The sequence below is a fragment of the Clupea harengus genome, chromosome 5 (genome assembly GCF_900700415.2).
Source record: "Clupea harengus chromosome 5, Ch_v2.0.2, whole genome shotgun sequence".
Lineage (NCBI taxonomy): Eukaryota > Metazoa > Chordata > Actinopteri > Clupeiformes > Clupeidae > Clupea > Clupea harengus.
In genome coordinates this window covers 6,306,925-6,328,619 of record NC_045156.1, presented here as the reverse complement: position 1 = coordinate 6,328,619, position 21,695 = coordinate 6,306,925, and the positions used below count along the sequence as shown (strand labels likewise).

The 21,695-nt window shown below is 45.9% G+C and overlaps 1 protein-coding gene and 1 long non-coding RNA gene across 2 annotated transcripts in view; one reads left to right on the top strand and one right to left on the bottom strand.

Moving 5' to 3' along the window:
* The window catches only part of LOC105912163 (A disintegrin and metalloproteinase with thrombospondin motifs 9), a 43,909-nt gene extending 28,412 nt beyond the window's left edge, over positions 1 to 15,497 (bottom strand). Inside the window, exons 1-21 of the mRNA XM_031567480.2 lie at positions 14,922 to 15,497; positions 14,091 to 14,476; positions 12,314 to 12,473; positions 10,485 to 10,771; positions 9,892 to 9,975; positions 9,649 to 9,773; positions 9,470 to 9,510; positions 9,214 to 9,319; positions 8,023 to 8,169; positions 7,671 to 7,812; positions 7,146 to 7,250; positions 6,115 to 6,260; positions 5,542 to 5,723; positions 4,554 to 4,690; positions 3,705 to 3,822; positions 3,468 to 3,563; positions 1,885 to 2,051; positions 1,650 to 1,779; positions 1,251 to 1,377; positions 766 to 976; positions 439 to 603 (exon numbers count right to left, since the gene is read on the bottom strand). Of these exons, the coding sequence (XP_031423340.1) occupies positions 439 to 603; positions 766 to 976; positions 1,251 to 1,377; positions 1,650 to 1,779; positions 1,885 to 2,051; positions 3,468 to 3,563; positions 3,705 to 3,822; positions 4,554 to 4,690; positions 5,542 to 5,723; positions 6,115 to 6,260; positions 7,146 to 7,250; positions 7,671 to 7,812; positions 8,023 to 8,169; positions 9,214 to 9,319; positions 9,470 to 9,510; positions 9,649 to 9,773; positions 9,892 to 9,975; positions 10,485 to 10,771; positions 12,314 to 12,473; positions 14,091 to 14,476; positions 14,922 to 15,024 (3,165 nt within the window). The 5' untranslated portion in view covers positions 15,025 to 15,497. The remainder of the gene's footprint in view (positions 1 to 438; positions 604 to 765; positions 977 to 1,250; positions 1,378 to 1,649; positions 1,780 to 1,884; positions 2,052 to 3,467; positions 3,564 to 3,704; positions 3,823 to 4,553; positions 4,691 to 5,541; positions 5,724 to 6,114; positions 6,261 to 7,145; positions 7,251 to 7,670; positions 7,813 to 8,022; positions 8,170 to 9,213; positions 9,320 to 9,469; positions 9,511 to 9,648; positions 9,774 to 9,891; positions 9,976 to 10,484; positions 10,772 to 12,313; positions 12,474 to 14,090; positions 14,477 to 14,921) is intronic.
* The window catches only part of LOC116220496, a 31,253-nt gene continuing 22,050 nt past the window's right edge, over positions 12,493 to 21,695 (top strand). Inside the window, exon 1 of the long non-coding RNA XR_004163686.2 lies at positions 12,493 to 13,209. This is a non-coding gene — a long non-coding RNA (uncharacterized LOC116220496). The remainder of the gene's footprint in view (positions 13,210 to 21,695) is intronic.

Sequence of the window (21,695 nt, the reverse complement as noted above, 5' to 3'; positions counted from 1 at the left end):
ATAAGCACCCTCACAAAGGAAAATTGTGAAACAATTACCCATTCGTGTTGCTCCATTATCCGTGAAGCTTGCACACAACACAACAAAGCACAATCTTAACAGCTTACCCATGTGGCATGTTGATGAAATTAATTACACAACACTAGCTTTCACCTAGGAAAAACTGCTGCCTGCGCAAAGTCAGGGGGGGGTAATGGGAGGCTGCAATTTCACATCTAGCCCATTTCACAGGCCATTAACATAGGTGGTCATTTTCCCCCTGAAGGTCGGGGTACCTTGGTTGTGTAAACAGAACACAGGTCAAGCAGGCATTCCACAGACACAGCCGCTCTCTGTCAGCGCAGGGAGAGAGAGAGGAAGAGAGGGAGAGGGAGAGAGAGGGAGGGAGAGAGGGAGAGAAGGAGAGGGTGAGAGGGAGAAAGAGAGGAAGCCTCGTACCTCTGACCAGTCGCCTGTCTTCCACTGAGGGCACTGGAAGTCGTTGCAGGGCTGGACGGTAAGCTTGTCCCGATGGTTGCATTTGCTCTCGTCACCGCCGCCCTCCGCCGCCTTCCCGCACACTGCCCCCCGTCGACGCGTGCCTCCTCCGCAGCTCTTGGAGCACTGCATCACACACACACACACACACACACACACAAACACACACACACACACACACAATTACACAAGGCTCAGTCTGCTCGCAAATCCCTCCAAAGTTTCCAGAGCCAAAACCCCTCTCACACACACACACACACTGCCACCCCTCCACCACCAAAGTCTCACCTCTGACCATGGGGAGTACTCCCAGCCGCCAGGGTTGCAGTCTCCATGGCAACCCTCCTTGTCGTCGGGCTTGCGCTGGTTGCTGCAGTAACGGTCGTCCACCTTCTGGGTCTTGCCCTCGGTGAGGCTGTGCTTGGCACAGTAGATCTCCAGGGTGCGGTAGCCCAGGCCACACTGAGCGTTGCACTCACTTTTACGGGCGACGTGCCACCTGGAGCCGCACACGGTTAGAAGATTAGTTCATTCAAAACTGTTGTTCTGTCACAACAGAAACTCTCTCTCTCTCTCTCTCTTCATCTCTCGCTCTGTCTCACACACACTCAGTACACAAAGACACACACACACACACACACACACTCCATAGTTCATCAGCGCTAGAACCTTCCCTTCTTGTGCAATTTGTACTGGGAGAACCCGGGCCAAGAGAGCATTCTTCTGTGGGGCCAAGCAGATGTGAATGATTGGTGGGCCAGATGTGCGCTCACCTGAGTTCACACTCTGTGTTGCAGGGCTCGGTGATGGCGACGGGCCGGGCCGATCCGTGGCACCTCTGGTCCGACACCACCACGCGGTCCGTGTCACGGCCGCACAGGATCTTCCTCTTTCGCTCTCCTGCTCACACAGAGGAGAGAGAGAACTGATGTTTTCTTTCTTTTTCGGCTCTCACAAACAGCTGTGAGTAAACTAGCTAGCGGATGGCCGCCGTCCAGCTCTGTGTCCTAAGCTGATCTCTGACACGGCTTGAGGAGAACTCCAGGCTCTGAGGATCTGGCTGCAGTGTGCTAGCACTTGACTGTAACTAAAACAGATCTCCCTGTTGACACACACATTTACACACACACACACACACACACACACATTCAGAAACACAAACACACACTGACCTTGGCAAAGCCTACTACATTCTTGCCATGGACCGTAGGCATCCCAGAAGAACTGCTGTGGCTTGTCCTCGATGGGGATGTTGAAGGAATACCTGACATCCGGGTTGAACAGGTTCCCCACAGATAACACCTGCAGAACCCAACGCAGAACGTGAGAGAGAGACCCCACAGAGCATGTGCAGTTCAAATGCACAGAAAGAACCTCCTTAACCGGAACACGTTTCAGTGATATTACCTGGACAATGATCTCCTCCTCGATTTTATCAGTGCAGTTGAGTCTCTCGACGACGTGGTCGGAGCCACTGTACTCAAGGACAGCATTCCCCAACTTGATTTCCCTTTTGAACATGCTGACCACAAACCCTCCATTGAGCAAATATTCCCCACGACTGTCAGAAACAGCTGAAGGAAGAGAGCAAACATACGGTATGAGCCAACTGTGACCCTCCCAACATACACACAGTGTGGGTAAAAAAAGAGAGCACAACGTTGGGTTTGATTTAAATCTTCCCAAGAAGGCCACAGCTACCAGCAGGTGCTGCTCAGGACATGTCGCTACAGCTTATTCTCTCATGTAATGCAACAGTGAAGGCGCTCCTCTCTGGACCTTGGAGCAGAGTCAGGACTTTGTACAGTTTTTTGGGTATGTGTAAAAATAGACATTTCTGGTAGATGAAACACTGTATTTTCATGTACAGTAAGGTTTGGCGATAAAGGGAGAAAGATAAACCTAATTGGGGCAAAGTAATCCTGCATTCCTTGAAGAGTCTGAGTCTTCCTGTGCACCAGTCAGTCTACTGCACACATTCACACTAATGCGATTATGTAGCTCATTTCCTGAGTTACTTTCCCCGCCATTTCACACGTCACAGTAATGTGGCTTCAGAGCCCGGCCCATTCCACACATAACCCCCTCACCCAGCCGTTCCCCCAGGAGCCCCTGAATATGCGCGCACACACACACAGACAAACACACACACACACACACACATACACAAACACACTCTCACAAACACACACACACTCACTCTCTCTTACACACACACACACACACACACACACACACACACACACACATACACACGTAACCATCCACCCACCCATCCAGACATGTATGCACTCACACACACACACACACTCACACACACACACACACACAGGTCTCTCTCCTGGGGCTGGCTGGCCCTCCTGAGCTAGAACGCACAGAGGACACAGTGATCTCCTCCAGGGTGGAGTATAATGGGGTGGGGCCAGTCTGGGCTCCAGATCTCGGGGCATGTTAACATGCATGGAACCCGAACCTCACACTTCAACAGGGGCCATTCACCATGTTTCCCCTGTCCACTCTCTCTCTCTCTCTGTCTCTCTCTCTCTCTCTCTCTCTCTCTCTCTCTCTCTCTCTCTGTGTGGGTGAGGCAGTGCTACTGCGGTCCAGTGGTCAGCCTATCACCACTCAAGAGCAAGGCTAAGTCTAAAAAGGGCCATTTGTTTTTTTTTGTGTGCTGTGGCTTTTAACCCCACACTTCACTCTTCACACCACGGCCACGGAGAGCGAGGGGGCCAGTAGTCACACCATTAACACCTTGGGAACGTGACTGCAATACAAAATACCCCCTGTTCCTGCCCCCCCAGAGGCAGGATGTATGCCCCATTAGTCCTGAAGATCAATATTTAAATCCACTACAGCAGGTTCTCCACTTCACCCCATCAGAGTTCCAGAGACCTCGAATGCTAATGCTAGGCTAATTGTAAGACCAAGGGTGATCACTGACAACAAGCAAGTTACTTGAGTGAGTTGGAGGGGAAATGTGGTCTTACCGAGGTAGTTGTCATCCTCTGGTTTCCCTGAGTAGCTGTGTTGTCGCACGTCAATATTTGTAGCACCAGCGGGTATTCGAACGACCACATTGTATCCTGGGAGAGAAGCATGAATGAAGAATACACACTAGTGAGACCTGCTGAATGTTTCCTACACTGTGGCTAAAGAGGCTAAAGAGACATTGTGGCTAAAGAGGCTAAAGAGACATTGCACGTCACCAAGACAGGACCCCTCACCATAATGGACGGTGTTGAACGTGCCCGCGACAGTCTTGCACGAGGAGTTGTCCCCTCCGCACACACCACACTTGTCCCTCCTCGCCTTGGAGTTCAGCACGTGGTCACACCCCGCTTGCTGTAGGGTGGAGAGACAAATCAACACTAAGAGACGGTCGCAGCAAAAAACACAACCGTGTCTCTCACCAGGCTATTCACTTATCTTCTATGGAGAACCTGTGAATAAGCACGCGAGAGTAAGTATGGAAAGTATGTTTTCAGAGCAGAGGACCCTGGGGTGCCATGTAGCGCAGTGGAGGAGACGGCTCTGGCAGTGGGACTCAACTCTCTTTTTCTACACACATCCACTGAGCCTGAAGTGCTTAGCGGGCGGCTCGGTGGAAATAACATTGTTACAGCTGGGATTGGCGTGTTTGCGTGAAAGAGTAAAAACAGCATAACTTTATGTGCTTATAGAAGTCAGACTGGCTACACTGAGGTGCAGGCATGTACAGAAACACACACACACACACACACACACACACACACACACACTTTCAGAGCGTGAACTTTAAGGCTTGCATGAATACCATACGGCATAAGGCCGGTGGCACCCAAAGCATTTTTAGACATTTCCTTTGGTGGTGTGACATTTTTCTCTTCCTGCCGCCTTGAAGTGTGAAGCACTCTCAAGGTAAAAGGGGACCCTACATTGACCTGCGAAAGCCAGTGTGTAAGGTGAACCTTCCGGGTTTAGAATGTACAAATATTTGAGAACGTGAAGGGGTGGGGGAAAAACAAAACAGAATCAAAGCAGCCGTTCCTTCAGAGCTCTAATAAAAGGAAGTGCTTGGGCCCTCAGGAACTCACCCTGCAGAGGCCCTGCACACAGATGTCATTGGTGTCTGGACCGCATGGGGTACCGTCAATGACCCGGTCCCTGAGCTGGTAGTAGGCCGTGCTCCCAGCCACCCGGCAGAAGAGCTTACACCGATCCTTCATCAGGACTGCGGGAGAGAGACAATAACACCAGAAAAACACTAAGAAAACGCTCACCAAGGCACAGTATATGAACAATCTAACAACACATTTCCTCAAGCAAACTAAGGATACAAAAGGGGAACAGACATAGTCTTAATCGCACGTACGAATAACGTACAATATGGGTTTTGCTACGGTACATGACGAAATTAGAGTCACTGACTTCCTAACAGATGTAACGTGTTCTGTAGCTGATAACATTCCCCATGGGACAAGCACATGTTCCCAGTCTGTGTCATCCCTCACATCTCCACTTTCTACTTAGTTGGACATCCATAGATTTAAGAGCGGAAATATGGGGCCTACCTCTGGAAAAATAACCAGACATCATGAAGGAACTGTGTATACAATATATTACTAATGCAGTTCTAGCCAAGAGTTTACTACACTCAAAGGAACTATTTAGCTGCCTGCTCAGTTCAAACAGTGCAAGATACATTAAGTGATTATAACTGTAAATAACCCATATCACACAGACTTAAATGATAATGTCCTTTATGGCCCAGATGGGCTGAATCAGGCTTCCTTCATCTCTTTTCATCTGTTTCCTGTTGGCTCACTCCTACTGTAAACATTTTAATGACCATTCATTATTGTTTGCTTTTAATTGATTGTTCGTTCACTGCGTCCTCATGACAATTTGTCAGTTAATTTTTGTTAACACTTGATTAAAATTGATGTTGGCAAAATTCAGGAGGTACATTAGGAATGACTGAACTGCGGGGGGAAGACCTTGTATGGTACGGCTCTGAGTGTTGTGTGGGTATGTAATAACTGAGCAAAGACTTTGGAAAAAGAACCTCTCGAGTTTCCTTACTTCCACTGTATTTTGGCACCCAGCGAACGTTTGGAGGTAGAAGGTTGATGTTGAAGTGCCTGCCGTCAAACGTGGCGCACTGCTCCTCTCGGAAGTCCTTCTTTAGCTTGGAGCAGGGCTCGGAGTTGCAGGAGCGGAACTTCATACGGCGCCCCACGCAGTACTTCCCCCCATTCCTGGGGCTGCAGAGAGAGAAAAAAAAAAAAAAAATAGCCCATCAATCAACACAGACTCATCCTCTCCATGTAAGAGCTTCCTCCCTGCCCTATCTCCTCCCTCAATGCCATGGAGCTCTGCAGCACACGTTCACCGTCTGTCTCCTGTCTCTCAACAGGGCGGAGGGGTTGCGCTGAACGCTCCAAATGATATCATTGCTATCTGATGCCCCGGTCGCCCCTCAGGATGTTCAAAGGGGGGATTTTTTTAAGGGTTGGTGGTGGTGGTCGTGGTGTTCAGTATGTGTGCCTGTGTGGAGGAAGGGGTTTGATCTCGTGTTTGTCAAGGTACACTGAGAACTCCTTGCCCCCATTCACAGTCCAGTTGGTGTTGCTTGACTACAAAGGCTCGGCTTACATGGGTCGGTTGCACTCCCGCACGGCGATCTTGATCCCCCCACCGCAGGACCGAGAACAGGTTCCGAAGGGGCTCCACACACCCCAGGCGCCGTCCACGGGTGTGGCGTCATGCTCTTTGGTGATGCACAGGCCATGCTTGCAGTGCTGCATTGAATGAGAGCACAATGAGACAAATTAGGAACCCGCAAAAAAAGTGGCCGATGGACAGCACCCTAACGCTGTGAGATGCTTGGTTGACTACGTGATGGAGGAGGGATTTTAGGAAGTAAAGTAAAGCAAAGAAATGTGGGCATGTGTGGGCAAATGTGCAAATCTGTCTTTCCCAAGGGAAAAATATCTGGTTTATGGGACAGAATGTGTTTTGGAAGACTGGCTTTCTTTAATGACCCAGCATCCGTATTTAACAGCCGTATGTTCTGTGTGCAGTGGTGTGGGCTTTTCTTCTGCAGAAACACAATGTGTAAACACAATGTGTAAACACAAACAAACCCTCCAGCATGTGTTCAGTGGGATCCCTGAAGCCCACAATCTTTCATGTCAGGTAAACAGAGAGGAAGCGGAGGTTGGAAAAGTGGTTAATTAAAACCTCCATTTAACCAGACAGGGAAAAGCCGTGCAGGCCCACCTCCCACAGGCTTATCAGCACTCAAAGCAATGCAGACCTCGCAGCAATAAAATGTTGACCTAAAACTTTCTAATACTTTTGGTGTGGATGGCCTTCAGCATATGGGTACACACTAAGGTCCTGATTTACTAAATATTCTTTACATTAATAATAATGAATTATCTCTGTTGATTTACTGCTTCTTTATAACAATGGACAGTGCAAGCTACTTTGCTAATCTGAAAAACACAATCTTCACCGCACCCTGAGAGGAGATAAATTGTGGGGTTGTGGGGGGTGGAGAGATGATATCAAGCTGCTTTGGTACAAGCTAAAGCCTTTTGTTTTAATCCAAGGGGCTGACACACAACGTTTGTTTGTTTGCATGCTAGTGTTATGCAAAAAGACTTCTTTTTCACACTTGCCTTCCCAGGGGAGCAGTCGGTCCCATCTGCCCAGGGCATGTGATGGGTGCGGCAGCCCCGCTGCGCTCCCTCCGGGCTGGTGCACCACAGCCTGCGGCACTGGGTCTGGAAAACATCCACACAACACACTGTTAGCCCCTCCGCGCTCCTCGGGGCCAACTCCCATCCAGCAAACATCTCCGCTATGTATACCCAGTCATAATTCACGGGGTGTGCCTTCAAACAAGTGCCTTGAACTCAGAAGCACTCAAAGCAGGGGAACTAAGGGGAACTTAGGGGAAATTTGGGGTACCTTACTAGCGGCGTATCTAAAGAGCCTTAAGTGAAGTGCAACTCGAGTTGCTAAATCAGACATTAGCCACTGTAACACCCTGTGCTCTTGTGTGTTTTCTGCAAAGTGCACAGAAGTGCAGGACATGAGTAATGTGCAACTGAAGGCTAAGTGCTATGTGGGGGCTCGCTTGTTTTTGACAGAGTAACATGAAAACATGTCAGGTTTATTCCTCTGCAGCAGCTTTCTCTTACCATATATGGGCACACCTGTGTTCCTGGCCCAAATATCAATTCACATTGTTTATTGACATTGTATATCCGTCCAGGCAGCTGCTGAGACAGACTGTATGGTCGGGATGTTGGCTCGTCAAGTAAACACTCTCCATACCCTGTGCTAGTAAGAAATAACGAGACAACAGCTTTGAGAAAAGAAAATACACACAATAACACATTCAGTGGCAGAATGACACGGAGTACTCCTCAGTCCTTTTTAACAGAGAAATAACCTAACAAACAACATCAGATCAACACACAAGGGCTGAGTACTGTTACAGATGCCACATCTACTATAAGAGACTGAGAGAACAGAAGAACCGGTCCATACTCGAGGAACTCCGTGATAAATTTGCGGCTGCACTTGGACCACATCCACGGGTTGGTGTAGTAGTTGAGTGTTGGCGCCATGACATGCTGCTGGTTCTTCACACCGTCCTCTTTGCATTTGGCACTGTCGTCGTGGGGCATGTTGAACCTGTAACACAAGGGGGACGAAAAACAGACAGCACACTGAGTGCTCAGACTTTGCCACAATAAAGCTGTTTGACAGCTGTGCCTAGACCCGTTAATGGTTACGGGACCTACATTGCTGTGAATAATGTTACTGAGTTAAAGAAGGGGGGGGGGGGGGGGGAATCAGCCTTTGGTCCTTAAGGGACTGAGGCACATGACAGCTGCCAGCACACTGTTTCCAGAGAACCCTACAGCACTGAGGTGCGGTGTGCACAGTACCACACTGTACGCTAATCAACAGCTAATCAGCCTCTCGCAGTGATGTCACCTCCTGACGCGGATAAGCACGGAATTCAAAAATCCCATTTTGCGCATGGTGGTGCAAAAAAAAAGAAAAAGAGGGGCATTTATTTAAACGCATAGAGGGCTTGTTAACCCAATACCTGACATTAACACACTCTCCAGTGTTGTGGATGTAAGGTGTTGTTTGCTTTTTCTCTTTCTCTCTGACAAATCTCCCCACGTATTTGGACTTGTAGCCACGATGAGGGGACTGTGTGTGAGGACTCTTAGCATTCCACTGGGGTAGTTTACCTCGCACCGAGTTCAGCCAGTTAACTTTGACAGCCTAATATGGCTGGCTAACAGCAGCCTCTCACATTAGAGTGAGGGGGGACTACAAAGGAGGAAGAGGGAGACTGAAATGAAGAGATTTTGAGATATCCGTATCAAGCAGACCACACACTGTACATAGCTTTTCCTTTTAAGATTCACTGGAGGGTCTGTAACAATTGTGACTTCATGTCTGGTAAGGGTCTATATACTACACTGTTTCAAGGAGTGTTGTTTACAACAGATCACAATGTCTGACGTAAGAATAAAAAAGAAAACAATGAACACCATTGTGTGTGAGAGAGTTCATATAAAAGAAAATATTGTGACGTCTTAGGAACCAAATTACTGAGGAGGTTTTAAGGCAGACAAATGTTATAATGTGTAAGGAGAGAATGTCAAGAGTTCAGTGTAGAGAAAATGATTTGATAGAGCCTGAACTCTGAATACTCACACATGGCCTAGTTCATGGGCAATGGTGAAAGCAGTGCTTAGTCCATTATCCTCGCTAATACTGCAACTTCTGTATGGGTCACAAACAGTGCCCAGCTCTGCAAGACCTGAAAAAAAAAACATAATTACTTTCATCATCATCATCATCATCATCATCATCATCATCATCATCATCATAGCCATTCCCATCAGTTTTCTGTGCTGTAAGCAAGAGCATAAATGGCACTTTCTGAAAAGCTCTAACAAAACGACCTTACCTAGGGTATCGCATTTGTCACGTGCTCGGCAGATGTCTTGCCTGAAAGGGAAATGACATCACTGTTAAAACTGCAGATGCATACTAACTGTGCAGACATACAGACAGACAGCTAAGGCTGTGGACGTGCCCCCCCCCCCCCTTATGTGCCCAGTCCTGGGGGAGGAGGAGGTAGCCTACCTGGTAATGAGGATTGCTGTGTCGTGGTGGGAGGGGTGGCTGTCATCAAGCTGATTCTGACCCTGCTGCCATATACAGAAGTTTTTTAAAGTGGTCTGTGCGTTGAAGGATACCACGGGCCCGTCCTAAAGATCACAATGTCAACACATGTTTTTTAAACAGGTATAACCTATATATGATCGTATTATTCCAATACAAATATGTGTGTTAATATGGAACCACTACAGAAGAATGCAGTCTTACCAGCTCGTTATTTATGATAACTAACTTCACAATGACGACATTAATCAGATTTCCAATGCTAGGGTCCTTATATATAGAGGATACCTGTTGAAAAGATTTACACATGTCTAGATGAGAATATGGTGCAACATTCAGACATTTCTACGACATCACCAAATTAGTATAATATTCCCTATTACACATCATTAAATGATTATTAAAGATCTGCTATGGAAAAACAGTTCAATTTAGTTTAGGTGGAGTAAATATGCTACTCCTCTAAGTCGCTGAGATATTGACTGAAGTACTTTATCCTGTCCTGAATGCAGACAGGATTAACATATAGGTCAGGCATGCCCCCTGCACGCAAAGGCACAAATACCCTGAGCATGCCATACATGTAATATACCTGATGTTATTCTTTCACATTTATCAAGCCTGTCAGAGTGGTCTACCTCATGCTGCCCACGGTCCTGAGGGTTTGAAATTCCTGCCTCTACACAACCAACCCCGCCCCGCCCCACCCCCCACCCCCCAGCCCAGCCCTATGTTGACAAATAGTAAAATATCAAAGAGCCATCAAAAGCGCTTGTGTTCATCCATGCAGAACTTACAATGGACATGAGTGTGAGAATGTAGTGCTGGAGGTTGCTGCCGTGATGTTCCACCATTTTGCTGTCTGCAACCACCATGACTTCTACAAAGCGGGGATAGGAGAGGAAGCGCTTTGATCTCCTGTGAGGTCCTGAGTCACTGCTGTCATTAGCCGCATGCTTGTTTTCGCTCATGGGGAAGGGATCGGCGAAGAGTCCAGTGCTCAGCCTTTCCAGATCAGCCTGCATGCCATCGGAAGGGCTCTTCTTTGCCTGCTCTCTGTGTCGCCTGTGTCTCTTTTTGTGTCCTGAAAGATAGGTAGCTAGGTGAGGACTTGAGACAGAACACACTTCATTGGGACTGACCCCAATCTGGTTTTAGCAGCACATTGTAGTTAGAACTGTAACATGAACAGACAAATCGCAAGTGAACTTAAAGGAACTTTCAACACACCAATTAGCTTATTCACTTATCTTCCCAAAATAATTTTCATTCTGCTTTGGCAACCGAAGCATTACAGGAAGCAACTGGCCTTGGATCTGCTATGTGTTTCTGACAGGTTTGGTAATAAGTTCAAGGACGTTACCAGTTAGAGAGGTCTAGTTTCTTCAGTGACTGTGAAAGAGTATCAGCTCCGGGGGGTGGCGGGAGGGAGTGGGATAAAGGGTCAAATTAGCTTGGCACTTTGCCACTATCCAAAAATGGAGCAATACTTTCATATCTCTGAAACAAATTCAACTTCTGCAAGTACAAACACTAATTTTGGTTTAATAGAGGTGACTTTCTTCCCCAAAATCCCCATGCAGCCAAATACTTGCAATGCAAATTTGTTTTTAAGGACTATAATCACATGATTGCAATAACAATGAAACTTACTCTACCGCTATAATATGAAGGTACAATAGGTCTTTCATAAGAAGTCTCTCGGTCCTGAATAACTTTCTTGTCCAGTGTATTTCTTGAGACTAAATATTTCTTCTACCTATCACAATATCAAAGGGATATCAAACTACACAAAGGCACCATTGAAGCCTGAATACACAACGACGTGCATGGCTGTCTTGCACACACACACACACACACACACACACACACACACACACACACACACACACACACACACACACACACACACACACACACACACACACACACACACACACACACACACTTGCTTGCACATTAGCCACATTTATTTTCATAAGAACAACTCTCCAAATGTTTGAAATAGGCACCATGTCATCATAATGCTGTTAGCAGCATGCCTTCATGGCATTACTATCAGGTTTCCCCATCTCAGCAAAAGGAAGTCCAGAGTCAACAGCATTCTGCGGTAATGAGCTGAGATTGGTGATATCAAGCAGCATTTTAAATGCTTCTTTCCTGTGCAAGCACTCAAACGCTTCCCTTGCTTTGCACCGACACTCTACGGTGTAGGTGGATGGACTCACAGAGAGGCATAGCACATAAGATACATGGCCTGGACAGACCATGGTGCTTGGTCTGAGTGAGTGGCACCTTGCCCATACACCAGCTGGCTCTGAGTCATATATGACCCCGATCTGACCCTCGTCCAGCAGACTTGTGCTACATCAGGACCGGATGGATCTGAGAGTCAGGTGTCTTGCTAGTCTGTACATCTAATGCTGAGTGGCATTGGTATCCATGGCAGCAATGTCATGTCCTAGAAACAGTTTGGGTTTTAATGGTCACGGGAAGATTGAGCAGCAAATTAAACATACCCACCTGGTTCAAAGCAAATCAGTGGGTGGTTGTGCTTATACCTCGTTGGTTAAAGTGTTATTTTCGGGTAAACTAAAGTCATCATTGAAATGGGGTTTTATTTTACCTGAAGTTTCACATGCCTCCTCATCCCTCCCATCCTTCTCGGGGGTATCCTTTCTATACACAATATGAGGTTTGTTGTGTTCTTCTTCATAATGCACACCATTGTAGCTATGAAGGGGCTCCACAAAATATTCCCCTTCTGGTGACCTGAAAGTGCCAAGCTTTGGGGAAAAAATGCAGGAAGGGATACTATTTCAGTTCACAGAAATCATGGCTAGATATAAAAGGTAGACCTAATAACATTTGTCACTGGAGGAGAAAAGGTTGTGTGTGGCCTTGCACACCACCAAAATGGTCTTTGCCTCTGAAAAAAAATGGAAACAAATATTTTCCACTTATATCAGAAAATTGCGTGCATGAACCTTTCTGATGTTTCACTGAAGCTGTTTGCAAATAAAAATGTAAAAGTGCAGAATACATCTTTTTTAACAGCATTTACATTTAACACAAACACTACTGCTTACACACATTATTTATGAATATACATTACAGATAACTCATAGAAGGAATGATAATTCAGACATAATTTGGAGATACTGCTATGCCATTTACAGCATGAAAAGCCTATAGATTCAACGTATTAAGTGTATTTTGGGAATATACATTTTAGATATTGTGTTATTACGGATTGTGTTACTAGGGGGAGAAAATGGAATGCATTATCTGCGCAGTTTTCAAACTACTTCCTGATGGAGATACTTCGAATATGGAGATGTGGACCGCCCTCCAGGAGACCAACCCACCCCAGCTTTCAGCAGGTAAACAAGCTCACGCTGCGCAACAGCAGCGTCTATCTGACAAACCGTTAAATATAGCGAGGAGAAGAGCCTGAATTCTCTTAAAGTGGAATCTTAGCTGGTCTGGACGACTTGTTTTCTACGATGTTTGCAGTAAAAGGTGAGTGCGATACACTCATTATTGTTCCTACATCTACAGCATGAAATAAATAGAAAACAAGGACCGAAATAGATGTAATGGGCGTTCTGTGTGATGGTCCCATCATCTTTCAAATTCCGCCACTCTTATTGTCTTCTTTGTCGTCATTGAAAATTCCAAACAAACACACACAAGCAGTGCGCATCTAAGGCAAGAAAACACAAGTACGGTATCCAAAACTGAAACATCCCTATAATCATACGAAACAAGCGATGTAGATTGTATAGCACGGACACATAGCCTAATATGTAAACATTTGTATACAATCAATCATGATAAATAATTAATATTTAAAAGTAGAACTTTTGACATTGTTTGTTCTACCAAACGTCCTCACTGTCCATAGCTTCGCTATCATGACATCGTGGCTGCCAAAATTGGACATTATTGACGTCAACACGCCCGACGCTACCGAAGCACTGATGTGCGTAAGACGTCATACGGCGCTAAATGAATGCAGTTCCAAACTGAATCAGTCTTAATTATGAGGTTGTGCCTAGAGAGTTACTGATAAGAAGTTACCAAAGTGAATTTGTGGCACACACTGAGCCCTAACTACGAAAATACTTACAACACTCAAAGTAGCCTTCATGAAAATCATGATAATTAGGCTACTAGGCTAACATTAACAGCCTTTAATTACCTATAGGCTTACCTACAGTTACAGTGACTCATTCAAGCACTAACAACATTGCGATTTTCTGGTAAGCAGCAAATGTTCCAGCCATATTACATCACTGTCCCCAACTGTAAGGCCGAAACGCTATAGAACTCCCTGTGCCCTTACATTCAGTAGCTTCGTGATAGGCTATCAATCTGGAGATAGCCGTATCCAAACTCACCAGACCGGAGCAGAGGCTGATAACTGCGGTGTGCTCCGGGTCTGCATTCACATGTCCTCGGTAGAAGCAGTGCTGATAATCCGTCTCCTCCTCCTCCCCCTCTGGTGAGAACTCCGTTAGGTTACCATTGCTGGGTATTCCGAGTATCGTGACAGTGTAAAGTGGAGCAATAAATCCGGACTCAAGTGTGAGGTTGAGGTGATAATTCTGTCCAAAAGCAGAAATTCGATAATGGATGGTCGGTGAGGCCCACTGATCAGCACCGTTATCCGCTGCTGAATCAATACTCCGCTTTTTCCGTTTGAAGTGTACACTTGAAGGCAGTCTGTCACCGGCTTCATCCACTCTTGTTGGAGTTAAAATCTCGTACGCGCCGAGTGCGTTTGCTGAGGGTGAGAATTGTTAGTAGACTATTAGGCTACTGTAAGGCAAGCACAATGCTGCTAGATAGCATATAAACTTTGGCTGATTTACTATAGTCACAACAGCTTAAAATAGGCTATACCTATTTATGGAAAATGCACCTTGGCTACATGCATGTGATTATTACGGTAACTATCAGCCACGAACTGTGAACAGGTTGTCAAGTTATGTCCGTTGCGTAAATTAGGCTAAGTGAACTAAGAAGCCAAAAGTATAGTAACTGTCATTCAGTATTCTTACTCTTAAACTAAGTTGCTGATCATGTGCTCTGCTGATACTGGAGAAAGTCATTCATTCTCAGCACCCCAGTTACCGTGTAACCGACAGTGAATTGAAGCATACAAAAACCGCAAAAAGATAATAGCCTACAAGACTAAAATATCTATACATCTGCAAAAAATATCTCACCTTTTGTTGAGCTCAGCAAATGTCTCCCTGTTGTTGATGCATTTACAATCAACAAGTCAGGGAGTAATGTAAGAAATCCTAAACCCCAGAAGAGCACATGCATGATTGTCCACGGTTAGACTGAAAGCAGCACGCCCGAATACACTCCCTGTCTCTGGCCGTGCTCCGGTCACTCGGGCTCTCCGCCGCTGGATTCCAACTCTCGAGAGTGGCTCCCTCATCCAAAGTGTCTACCTTCTACTTTTCTGATGTGGGTTCCGTGGAGATAACATGCGCTTGGTCGGAAAGTGCCCGCGGATCCCTTTGCGAACATGCATACTGTAAAAAGGGGGTCGATGTACGGACAACTGTGGTGGGCTTCTCTCACTCACACAGATCACTTAGCTGAAGAGCCTGGGCGGGATTACTAGTGAAGGCAGTGGAAGGTACACTACTCTGCCAAACACGCCTCTTACTTAATAAAGCCACTCCTGTTTCATACCATACTACAGCACATACTCTTTGGCCACTTGCCATCCAGTCATCGATTATGTCGTTTTCATATTCCAAACAATTGAATTATATCGTTGAAGTTTTGCTTTGAACCTTGTCTATACATTCTAATCAGTCGCAACGTACTGACTAGCTCAGTTTTACGTTACCTGTACATAAAAACGACATATAATCCTCCCTGAGGGAATATACTTCAGTAATTGTTGAAATGCTATAAAATGCTCATCTGCTGACCCTAAAAACGCTTCCAATCACACGGCACTCCGCTCGGTTACTCTTAGATTACGTTCTCTGGAGATGTGCTACGGTGTCTTTTGAGATACTTATGTAATTGATAATTTCCCAGCCCATAATGACTTCCCTTTTCCCAAACTCTTGTGATTCAATGACCTTACAATTAAAATATGGAGGTCTTAATCTCTCCCAGACACACGCGCTCACGTAGGGAGCAAGGGTGCGTTTCTGCGCGCAAACTACGATTGCAACTCCCGCGTTCCTGCGTGCACACATTCACACGGGAGGAGATTCCATATCATTATCTTTTAGTGAACTCAGCGCCCATGTCCCTAATTGACAACGAATACGTTCTGTACTTACGGAATAGATGATAGATGTTCTGGAAGTGGTGATTATGACATGTTTAACTGTCTGACTTAAAAGTAGACCAGGGGAACACCCGGTGAAGCATTCAGCCATGTTCACAAATATGCCTTGAAAAAAAACATGCCTTGGGAAAAAAAGATTTTTGCATTTTTTTTTATGTAAAAAAAAAAGGGATATCAGTCCTTTATGTTTAGGACACTTTGTGTAGATTTGCAGGTGTACAGAGAAGACACTACATTTTCTATATAAAATCATAGGTGATAGTCATGATAGATGACAGCCCTTGCTCTTGGTCTGGGCTATTATGAAGTGTTTTTGATTTGTTTCATAATTAGTACAAAGGTTTACACACAAATCATTTCAATACTCTATCGTGCATCTTTCAAATAGCAGCTGTTAGAATGAAAGTTCTTAAATTGTTCTACTTTGTTTTACTGATGTACTTTGTGTGTGTGTGTGTGTGTCTATGTGTGTGTGTGTGTGTGTGTGTGTGCATGAAGGGCTGTGTCTGTTGCTTTTGAGTAAAACTCCAGTGTATGCTATAAAAGCAACATGACTTCTGACACAGTGGTCCTTTGCATCCAGGAAACCTTTCAAAATGACCACCCCCTCCCTCATTTATAATCCTCTCCTTTCCCAGAACTCTCCATAAACCATGCACTTTACTTTAAAGGGGTCACTGGGAAGTGAGATAGTTTAGCCTCCCCTAGATTATAAGATGATGGAATCCACACCTCAGAATTAAAACGGAATGATCAGCCAAATGACAAGTTTTTATTTTGTGACGCCTTACCGATGGTCTCCGTAGTGAGTGTGCTGTTGCATCCAGTGGCTTGCACCAGCAGTGCCCTCAGTGACCGCTGTGTCTGTGTAAACTTCTCCGCCCCTTTGATGGCCACTGATAAGACCTAGAAAGCTTGAATGAACTCTGAAGTTACTGTTGCTTTTAAAGTCCTCCAGGCCCAGACTGAGAGGTCCGGCTTTGAGCAAACAGTTCAGAATGTACACAGGGTTCCACCTTCTTTACGTCAGTGGTCTCTTTGATGTTGCCATCAGATGGACGGCTTGTTGGTCTCAGACAGACAGCTCGGTTCAGAGAAGACAGATGTATTTTGGGCTTTCAGCTGTGAGGGAATGACTGAATCAGCTGGTGATGTTCTTTGCTGACAGCATAGTTCTACAGTACAGAACCGACACACATGTTCACACGTGTTGCTCTCATGCACGCAACATCTGAAGTCTGAAGTGTCATTCCTGTAGCATGGTGTTGAAGCTTCCTGCTATGAACTCTATGGTATTTCTGAGGTTACCTGTGTTCGCCTGAAATCACAGGATGTGAGTTTTTAATGTAATGAAAAGTGGATTTTTTTCTCCACCAGACTTTCATATATCAGCTCAGATACATTTTCTTTGTATCTATTAGTGCCTGGAAAGACATGCCTATGTTAATGCCCCGCTCACCATAGTGGTCACTGCGGCACATTCCAAGGGGGTTTGAATTCAAACCGTTATGTCTGGGGAACAGTTTCAGGATTCTGCACTGATCCTTGCTACTTGAGCACAGCAGGGCACATTTTTTCCCACAACAGCGTGTAGTGTGTAGGGGGGGGGGAATAGTTCGCCATATCACATCAAAAAAGTACACGATTTAACATGAAACAGCATCCAAGTCTCCATGCCGCTGTGTAACTGGATCCTAAGGTATATTCGTTTGCCTGGTACGAAATATATTTTTTCTATTTCCTGTCGTAGAGTGAGAGTGATCCTCCTTAGCCTGAGGGTGGGTGGGTGGCGGTGCTGAGGGAGGGCTGGGAGGGTGGGAGTTGAAAGGCCAGTGCGGAGTGAGACCGGGGCGGTTGGGAATGAGGTGGTTCCTGTGAGAGGAAAGTGGGGGTTTGATAAGTGAGGCAGTCCCAAGAAACGAGTCCTCCACAGTGCGTGCATCCCGTCCTGCAGGAGGGCACTGCGCTGGTTAATTGGGGGGAAACATTCCAGGGAGAGAGCTTCTTAAAGACACGTGTGTGTGTGTGTGTGTGTGTGTTTGTGTGTAAATGAGTATCTCAAGCATTATAGAGGGAGAATTGCATGCACACAGTGCGTGCACACTGTGCGTGCACACACACACACACACACACACACACGGATACACATATGTTCTTATTCTCGCACACAGATGCATGAATTCTAGGTTTTCTCAGCTGTTGATGTGGACAAGCCAAAACCTTATTGAATTATTGTTACAAGACTACAATCTGCAAAACTGGGGTGACCTCCTGTCAAAAGATATTCATCAATAAATTGCCATTCATTCTTGTGATGTGAAATACTTAAGATTGTTAAGGGAGCGCACGAGAATTCAGAGAATGTCCACGAAATTGAATCTTGAATCACAAATTTCACTTTTTTCGTTGTGGTTGAGCATTTCCAGACGGTTAAACAGTTGTCTGGACTGTCACCAAGTGGTACTGCAGCTGTGGAGGAGATCCTATCCAAAAGATCAACGCCTGCTCTCCCTGGAATGGCAACAACAGTGTGTTATGCCATAGCAGGAATCTATTAGGATTGATGAACTGAGGTTACACACACACACACACACAAGATGGACACAAACACCTACCTACAGGCGTGGCCCATGTGACCACTGGTGTCAGGGCAAGCTTGACTGTTTGTAAGCGCCCCTTGCTCATTAAGTGAGGCTTTAAACATACATCCCCAAGTTCCTAAAACCTTTTAGGGATTCTACGAAACCTTGTGTTTATGTGTCCTGCAAACCAAGTGAGGTTGCAATGAGTCATTCCTCTCCCCTGGGGGATTCAGGGAGCATGTGTTCTTTCATAATATCATTACATGCACATATTGAACCAGGGAGGGGTAAGGTTGTTAGAGTGTGTGTGGGGGGGGGGAGGGGGCTGGGGGTGGTTGGTGGGTGGTGGGGGCACATGAGGGACTTGTCTTGTAGGGATCTGAGAGAAAGGGAGACAGACACGCAAGGCCCACTTTGACTGGTATGAAAGCTGACAGATGGCTTGAAAAGAGAACTAGTGATATCAACGCTGCACAACTCTGTGCGGAGAGCCCGAGAGCCGAGGCTGCCCATTCACTTGTCATCCAGCCTCGCACACAAAAGGACAACATGATGACCTAATCACTTTCAGCTGTGAGAGAAATTGGAAAGATAACCCAACACCCCTGACGGCTCGAGCCAGCGTATTGATACGAAGCAGCTGGGAAGGAAAGGAGAAAGTTGGGGGGACACAGAGGGGCCTGGGGATGGATGGGAAGAGGAGGGGGGGGTGGGGTGGGGGGGATTGAGTTGTCTTTGCCAAGCGCAAGAGGGATTTAGTGGAAGAACAGATTTAATTTTACATTCCTGATGTAGACTCCACTTATGGCGGAGAGAGGTAAAAAAAAAGGGAAAATACCCCAGTACAGTCAGTGTGGTTTGTTGCTTTCGTAGGATTCCCCACTGCAGATAGACAGTCCCTGGCTGGGGCAGGTCTCTCACAAGTGATCAGCGCAATTGGTTTCACACAGCGAGCCCAGTGTGTTCAACATGGCGTATTAGGTCATCAACAGAGGACAGTTGATTCATATCTTTCCCTTTGTCTGACTCAATTTACTACAGCTATTCATGTTGTTGGGAGAGTAAAGAGGAAATTTTGTCCACACACACACTCACCCAAATTGCACCCCCCAACCCCCCAAAAAAGTCCTCATAGGCTGTCATTGGGAATGATTCAGAGGAGAGCAGAAAATATGCTGAATTTTAGAAAAAAAAAGTCGGAATGCAGAGAGAGGATGAGAGCTGTGCAATAGTGGGTACATTTGTTTCCCCTCTGTTCCAGATGCCTAGGCCTGCCCCTTTGTCATATTATATATAGTTTAGTGTTCTGGGTCACAAACTCTATTCTCTGGCTGTCATTGCCTGGAGAATAGGTTGGCCTCATTCCCGCTGGCAGGGCCACTGTGCGCAGGGCCGATTGTGACTTCCAGGCCCGCAGCAGATGACAGGCTCACAGCAGTGTGCGCGGGGCCCCTGCTGCAAGAAAGGAGAAAAACTGCTCCAGAAATTACCCTGACGCTCCCACCAAACCATGGGCATTCAGGGACAGAGAGGGAAAATAGGGGGATGGGGCTGGGGGGGGGGAGAACAAATAGAGAAGCAGAGAAGAGGACAGGAACAGAGGAAAAGAATGAAAGAGAAAGAGAGAGAGAGAGAGAGACAGAGAGAGAGAGAGAGAGAGAGCATTAGTATATATGAAGTATGGTGTCATTGGAAAGCACCGCCATGTGTGTGGAAGGAGTAGCCGCCGTAAGTGCCATGCTATGGTCTAAGTTTGTCAAGCTCAGGAATCATAACACTGCAACAGAGTTCAATAGAGTCATCTGGATGCTTGCCACTGGCTAACAGTAATCCTTCAGTGACCACTGCAATAAGCAGAGCATTCCTCTCCTAATCTGTGTTTGCTCAATTGGATATGGTAAAGTGCTCACAAAGAGTTATCTTTTTAGAAACAGATTTTGTGAATTTGATATGGATTGATAATCTTATTAAAGTATTAACCACGCAGAATGAGTGGCACCAAGCGCCTCCTCTGATAGACTCACAGTTGCTTATGAGAACAGTCCTTACAGGATTTTACCGTCTTGTGTTTTCACGCACACTCAAGATATTCCCGCAATTGCGGGTTGCAATTTTCTTTTCTTGCCGCAATATTTCTGCACAATTTCTGCATTATATGCAATCAGTTTTACTTAACTCACAATCATTGCAATTTTCACCACAATTTTTGAGCATTCCCGCAACAAATTTAGTTACTTTTGGCCACAACAATCATGACAAATTCTTGCAAGATCCTAGAGGGACTGTTCAATATATAAGTTTGAATGTAGACTTGCACTTAATATCTGCGGCCACAATATGGAATAATAAGCAACTTTGTATAGTATTTCATACAGAAATTCATCACTTGTCACATCACAGTGCATACAGCGTTTATGAAATACATGCAATTATGCTTGTGCTACACAAGACGCCATTGTGAGTGTAAATGAACCAGCTAGTGTGGACTGGATCATCTGATAGCTCACGTTACAAATGTCTAGATCATAGCAGGGAAAACCTACATAGAGACACTATTTCAAATTCACCCCTCCAGACTGCAATCCCAGAAAAAAGGTGAGAAGACATCGTCCATAGCTATAGCAAGGGTAGATTTGTTGGTGTAATTTTCTGACTGAAGGGAATTTCTGGGGGGCCATGCATGACTTCCATGAGTCTGGGAGCACACCGTATGTCCATTACGTTCTGCAAAGCTGACACTCTCTCCCCACATATGCACATGGGGGAATCTTGTGGGATCATCTGATTGTTAAGAACAGCCCCACAAAAACCTTGATTTCACTCCTCACACTTCCTCTTTACTGATATACCCATACCACATCCCAACATGGTTCTCTGTGCTCAGGTGAGCCCTCCTGTCTGGGAGATGTCAGGGTAGTGAGAGAGAAAAGAGAAGAGGAAGGCAGTCGTTGATTTGCTGGGGCCCTCGATAACTTCATGAAGACTAGTCTTGATAGTGTATTCCCCAGATACACTGTTTCCACACAACAGAAGTGCAATTGAATTGCTTGCCTAGTGATGGACTCAGTGTGAAGTATGCAGTTTGTTCACCCTTG